Source organism: Pyrgilauda ruficollis, unplaced genomic scaffold (assembly GCF_017590135.1).
Source record: "Pyrgilauda ruficollis isolate IOZ18807 unplaced genomic scaffold, ASM1759013v1 scaffold304, whole genome shotgun sequence".
Classification (NCBI taxonomy): domain Eukaryota; kingdom Metazoa; phylum Chordata; class Aves; order Passeriformes; family Passeridae; genus Pyrgilauda; species Pyrgilauda ruficollis.
In genome coordinates this window covers 1-6,766 of record NW_024524423.1, presented here as the reverse complement: position 1 = coordinate 6,766, position 6,766 = coordinate 1, and the positions used below count along the sequence as shown (strand labels likewise).

Genomic DNA, 6,766 nt, shown 5'->3' with positions numbered 1-6,766 from the left:
AATTCCCATCCCGCATGGCCTCGGGGTCACCGGGTGCCCTCCTGCCCCGCCGGGGGGGTCTCGGTGGGCACGGGGCTTGTGCTTGCCAAAGGGCTCCGGGCGCTTTCCGCGGGCGCTGCTCCGCACGGGAGATGCTGGGAGGTGACAGATGCTGCTGTCAGCAAGAATCCAGAAAAAAAAAAAAAAGGAAGAAAGAGAGAATGAGCGAGGCTCCACGGAGAAAGGCGGGGGGAAGCCGCCTCCTCCGCCGTGTCCCGACCAAACCGGGTTCTCCTGTAGCGCCAGACTGCGGAGGGCCCGGGGACAAACGGACGGGGTGGAAGCCAGGAGCTGTAATCAGCCCAGAGCCTCTGCAGCCACCAACCGCTGTCAGTGCTCCTTTCTAATTAGGAAAAACAAGGGGGGAGAAAAATTTTAAAAGGGGAAGAAAGAAAAAAATGAAATTCTCAAGAGAGGCTTTTCTTTTCTTCTCTCTCTTTCGCCGGAGTTCTCGCCGTTGCTGCCGGGGCGGGAGCAGCCGCAGGGCACCGGCTAATCCTGCCTCGCAGGTCTGGGCCGCCGGCTTAGGGCTGGAATCTCTGGTATTCGGGAGCACGGGGACAGCAGCGCTCCAAGCTCCGGGGCCTCTTGCTCCGCGGGTCATTCCCGGGGGGTTGGGAGGCGTCTTTCCCTGGATTTTCCCCACTCCGTGTGTGCGTGCGGCTCTGCCCGTCCCCTCCCGCCTCACCTGGGACAAGTTGCACAAGGATGGAGGCAAAGGTGGCCCAGCCCCTGCCTGGAGCTGGCGGGGACAGCTTGGGGCGGGTGCCGAGCCCTGATCCCAGCCCTGATCCCGCTCTCCCACGGGACAAATCCCCACGTGGTGGTTTTGCAAGGAGAATAGCACAGCTGGGCTGGGGACATCATCCAGTGGCATCTCCATGGCCCCATCCCAAATTTCCTCAGGGATGCTCTCGGGCCGAGCCCCCCAGGAGCCCCCCACGGGCAAGGAGGCGGCTCCAGAGGGGTTCCAGAGCCCCCAGCGCTGCCCACGGAGGTGAAACCGGCCGGGATGGCATCCCGGGAGAGCCAGCTGGGCTGGGAAAATCCAGCCCCACCAGTCGGGAGCCGTGGGAAAGCGCCGGGGCCGTGGGGCTCTGGGCCGGTGACTCAGCCCGGCTGCTCCAGGATTGGCTCCGCAGCCCCGGAGCTTCATCCCGGTTTTCCAGAGGGCTCCACGTTTCCCACCGGAGCTGCTGCGGGAAGCGCTCTCTGCTGGTGTCGCCCCCCGCGCACCCCAGTGGGCATCACTCCGAATTTTGGGAGGTGCTGGCGGGCTGCAGACGCCATCCCCCCACGCAGCGGGGCCCGGCTCCCCCCGCGCCCCCCGCCCAGCCCCGCACGGCCGCTCCCGGCTCTGATAAGAGCTCGGGCCGGGATCAACGGTCTCGGGCACAGCGGAGCCGTCACTACACATTAACCAGCTGTCCGATGGAGCAACGCGTCCTCGGAGCCAAGATCAACAGTCCCCAAAGCGAGCTGGGAGCGGGGCCAGGCGCAGCGAGCGCGGCCGGAGCCTCCGGCGAGCCCCCCGCCCCCGAGGGGCCCCCCGGGCTTCGCACCCCGGGCTGGGCTCGCCTTTGGCTCCGCGGGCCGGGCCGGGGCCGCGCCCCGCGGCCGTGGGCGGGTGACGAGCATCCCCGGGGTGTCCCGGCGGCTGCCGGCGGTGGGCTTCCCAGGGAAGAGGGCTTGGGATGAGCCGGTTTGTGATTTAGGGCGGGCGTGCCGCATCCTGGATTGTCCTCGGGATATTCGGAGGGACCCCCGAGCCCCCCCCGTGCTGCTGGCCGCATCCTGGGCTGTCCCGGGGGCATGCGGAGAGACCCCTGCCCCCGACCCGCCTCCACCTCCAGGGGCTGCTGCCGTGGGAAATCCCAAAAGCATCGCACAAAACCCACGGAGCTGCTGGGGGGTGCAGGAACCTGGGGGGTTCTGCGCGTCCGGGGGGGTCTGGAAGGCCCCGCCCCCTCCCCCGTTCCCGCCATCCCCCGCGGCGGGGGAAAGATGGCGGCCGCCATGGCGGCGGGGCTGGGCCGCAGGGCCCCGCGGCTCTGCTGCAAGGTGGGGCCGGCGCGGGCGGCCTGAGGGGCTCCGGGGAGCGGCTGTGCTGCCGCGGGATGAGCGGTGTGGGGGCTGAGGGCGAGGGAGGAGCGCGGCGGGCCGTGGCGCGTGCGGCGAGAGGGGAGGTCAGTGGAGGCCTGGCGGCGCCCGGCTCACCCCGGGCTCGGCGCTGCCTCCCCTCAGGCTGCCGAGTCGCTGCTCCGGCCCGCGGCGCTGCCGCTGGTTGTGCCGGCCAGGAGCAGGAGGAAGGGCCCGCGGGTGCCCGAGTGGGCCCGGGAGCTGAGCGCTGAGGAGAGGCAGAGGCGGCTGAGCTCCGCGGCGCCGGTCTTCCCGGACGAGCGCATGGAGCGCACCTTCTTCCTGGCGTGCACGGGTACGGGCATGGGAGAGAGAACCGCGCGGGATCAGGCTGAGTTCCTCCCCCGCCCTTCCTTCTGGCCGGGGGAACGGCTTCCCTGCCCGCTCTCCGGAGCTGTTGGTGCCTTTGTCTGGAATCCTGGAATCCCAGAGGGGCTTGGGTTGGGAACGCCCCTCCAGTGGCACCCCTGCCCTCCAGGGACACTCCGAGCCCTGTCCCGGGCGCTGCCGGGAATCCAGGGCAGCCACAGCTGCTCTGGGCACTGTGCCAGGGCCTGGCACCCTCACTGCGAGGGATTTCTTCCCCATTTCTCCACCTGTAAAAGCAGAGCAGTGCTACAAGGACCTGGAAAGTGCCATCATGGAATGGTCTGGGTGGGAAGGGACCTCAGATCCCACCCAGTGCCACGCCTGCCATGGCTGGAGAGGAAAGAAAGGAAATGGAAGGGAAGGCCATTCTCCCAAAAAAGCCACACTCCACCCAAAAAGCCCCTTTTCATTCCAAGACAGGGCTGGGGAACCCCACAGAACCCCAGGTTTGGAGGGAAGGGACCTTCAATCCCACCCAGGGACACCTCCCGCTGCCCCAGGCTGCTCCAGCCTGGCCCTGGGCACTGCCAGGGACCCAGGGGCAGCCCCAGCTGCTCTGGGAATCCCATCCCAGCCCCTCAGGGAGGAATTCCATCCCCAAATCCCCTCTAAACTTCATTTTGAAGCCATTTCCCCCCTGCTCCCTGGGCTGTGGGGGAGCAGCAGAGAGCAGCACCCGTGGGCCAGCTTCTCCCAGGGAAGCTCTCAGGATTCTCCCATCTCCCTGGGAGGAGTTGCCTTCCCCCGGGGCTCTGAGCCTGCTGCTGAGCTGCTTTCCCCCAGCTGAGATCATGGATCCCTACGTGCCCCCCGAGGGCGACGCGCGCCTCAGCTCGCTCTCCAAGGACGGGGTGAAGCAGCAGATGCAGAAGCTGAGGCAGACAGCGGCCTCCCAGCTGGCGTACGTACCCCTCGTTAGCTAATTAGCCTCATTAACCTGCTGCTTGGCCTCTCCTGGCTCTGGCCGTGGCTGGTATTCCTCCCCCAGGTCACCTCCAGGACACCTGGGAGCCCCAGATCCCCTCAAAGCTCCCACAGACCCACCCAGGACCCCCAGATCCCCTCAAAACTCCCACAGACCCACTCAGGACCTCCCTTGTGTTCCATCCAGTCACCTCCAGGACACCCAGGACCCCCCAGATCCCCTCAAAGCTCCCACAGACCCACCCAGGACCCCCCAGATCCCCTCAAAACTCCCACAGACCCACTCAGGACCCCCCTTGTGTTCCCTCCAGTCACCTCCAGGACACCCAGGACCCCCAGATCCCCTCAAAGCTCCCATAAATCCCCTCCAGGACACCCCTGTGTCACTCCAGGCCGCTCAGGACACCTCAAATCCCCTCAAAACTCATCAGGATCCCCCCCAAATCTCCCAGGATCCCCCTGTGACCCCCCTTTGTGTTCCAGTCACCTCCAGGACCCCTGGGACCCCCAAGATTCCCCAAATCCCCCCCAGGACACCCCCTGTGTCCCCCCAAGGTCACCTCCAGGACACCCAGATCCCCCCAAATCCCCTCAAAACTCCCCCAAATCCCCCCCAGAACGCCCCTGTGTCCTCCCAGGTCACCCAGACCCCCCCAGAATCCCCCCACATCCTCTCAGCCCCCACCAGACCCCCTCTGTGAGGGGCTGAGGGATCTCTGGGTGATTTTTAGGATGAAGGGGTTGTTTCCTCCCCGCTTTTCCCATTTTTGTTGTTGCTCCCCTTCCCTGGCATTCCCACCTCTCCTGCTGGGAGCAGCCACGCCGTGCACTCCCAGCTTTTTTAGGATTCTTTGGATTTGGCTCTTTTACACCCCCTGAAGGTTTTGTCTTAGTGGGGGATCTCCAGTTCTCAGCTGGTAAAAGCTGGGATTGAATCCTGTAGGATCCAGACATCCAGGACAGCTCCAGTTTTGTTCTTTCCTTGATTTGTTCTTTCCCAGCCTGCGGAAGATCAAGGATCACGACCCGGATTTCAGCACCAAAACCTTCCCTGAGAAAGCCCAGGAGATATTCATTGAGGCCCACAACTCCCTGGCAAAGTGAGGCCCTTCCCTGGGCCATGAGGAGATGGAATTTGTGGGGGAAAAGTGGAATTTGTGAGGGAGGAAAAGTGGGAATTTGTGTGGGGGAAAAGGGGAATTTGTGTGGGAGCAAAGCTGGAATTTGTGAGGGGGGAAAGGGGGAATTTGTGTGGGGGAAAGTGAGAATTTGTGAGGGGGAAAAATGGAATTTGTGTGGGGGGAAAAGTGGAATTTGTGAGGGGGAAAAATGGAATTTGTGTGGGGGGAAAAGTGGAATTTGTGAGGGGGAAAAGTGGAATTTGTGAGGGGGAAAAGTGGAATTTGTGAGGGGGAAAAGTGGAATTTGTGAGGGGGAAAAGTGGAATTTGTGAGGGGGAAAAGTGGAATTTGTGAGGGGGAAAAGTGGAATTTGTGAGGGGGAAAAGTGGAATTTGTGAGGGGGGAAAATGGAATTTGTGTGGGGGGAAAAGTGGAATTTGTGAGGGGGGAAAGGGGGAATTTGTGAGGGGGAAAAAGTGGAATTTGTGTGGGAGGAAAAGTGGGAATTTGCGAGGGGGGAAAGGGGGAGTTTGTGTGGGAGAAGAAGTGGGAATTTGTGTGGGGGAAATGGGGAATTTGAGAGGGGAATTTGTGGGGGGCAAGGAGGCATTTGTGTGGGGGCAAAGCTGCAATTTGTGAGGAGAAAGCAGGAAATTGTGGGGGAAATGCAAGAATTTGTGGGGCCAGAGCTGGAATTTGTGGGGGAAATGGAAGATTTTGTGGGGAGAATTGCAGGAATTTGTGTGAGGTGAATATCAGGAAATTGTGGGGGAAATGCAAGAATTTGTGGGGCTAGCGCTGGGATTTGTGTGGGGAATAGCAGGAATCTGTGGGGAAAGCAGGAATTTGTGGGAATATCAGGAATCTGGGGATATCAGGAGTTTGTGGGGAAGCTCCTTTCCTGAGCTGGGGTGGCTGGGCTGTTCCCTTTGCAGCTTCAACAAGCAGAAGCTTCACTCCCTGGTGACCGAGCGCTGCTACCCCGTAAGTGCCTGGAATTTTGGGGTGTCCCCGCTGGGAGGGACCCCCTGGCAGTGTCTTTTTTCTTTTTTTTTTTCTTTTTTTTTTTTTTTTTTTTTTTCCTTTTTTTTTTTTTTTTTTTTTTTTTTTTTTTTTTTTTCCCCCTTTTTTTTTTTTTTTTAAATTTTTTTTTTTTTTTTTTCCTGGATTCAGCAAAGAGCTGGGAGGAAAAACCCAAAATTCACCAACAACCAATGAAACATTTGTGGCGTTTTCTCCTTGCTCCCATTAACATCCAAACTGAGTTGTGTTGGAATCCTAGGTGCTGAAAATTTTAAACTTTCTGTGCTGAAGAGCACAGACCCGCAAGAAAATCCTGTGTTTGACCTAGGACCATAAAAAAAACTTCCAGAGTTGATTAGTAACACTAAGATTACAAATGTGTACTTTGATTAGAAGTAATATCACTAAATAAAAAACCTAAAATTTAAGATTTTAAAATATAACAACCTATATAAGGCAAAATATAAGTTTTAGAACAGTAACTAATTGTTCTTCACAAGTTTAAGTGGTATTTTATAATTAGACAGAAAAGTCTGTGTTGTTGACTTCGCGTAATTAGTTATTAAGCTAAAAATAAAAATAATTTAAATATGATTTCTTAGTTAAATAATTTAAAAGACCTTGTGTAGAAATAGCTAACCTTTTTGTAACTTATTAGTAAAATACTGTAAAACTCACAACTTAAAATATAAATAAAAGCAATAAACATCTAAACCTAAACATAAATAAAACATAATAACCACCTAAACCTAAACATGATAAAACTGAAATATCTAAAGCTAAACATAAATAAAACCTGAACATTTAGACCTAAATTCCCTCTAAATACCTTCAGTCCCAACCTTAACAAAACCAAAAACAGCCCCAAGAGCCACCAGGCTGGGAGCTGATTTTCGCTGTCGGGCGCGAACAGATCGTTACTAATTTAATTAATGCCAGGCTGATTTCTGCTGGCAGGACATGGTGCGAGGGAACAGGTACAAAACCATCCGCTGGAGCTTTGTGGAGTCGCTGGAGCCCCCCAGGGTGGTGCACGTGCGCTGTGAGGGCGTCCTGAACCGCGGCAACCTCTACGGGCAGGTGACCGTGAGGATGCACAGCCGCCAGGTGAGCCGGGCCCGGGGCACGGCCGGCTCTCCCACAGCCTGCTC

The 6,766-nt window shown here is 58.0% G+C and overlaps 1 protein-coding gene across 1 annotated transcript; it reads left to right on the top strand.

Moving 5' to 3' along the window:
* Nucleotides 1–2,016: 2,016 nt before the first annotated feature.
* LOC121356954 (39S ribosomal protein L45, mitochondrial-like) lies at nt 2,017–6,738 on the top strand (the record flags this gene model as incomplete). Its single annotated transcript, XM_041473855.1, has 6 exons — nt 2,017–2,100; nt 2,284–2,473; nt 3,331–3,448; nt 4,473–4,571; nt 5,528–5,576; nt 6,573–6,738. Coding segments are annotated over exons 1-6 (679 nt in total), but the record flags the coding sequence as incomplete, so codon positions are not given.
* Between the last annotated feature and the right edge of the window lie 28 nt (nt 6,739–6,766).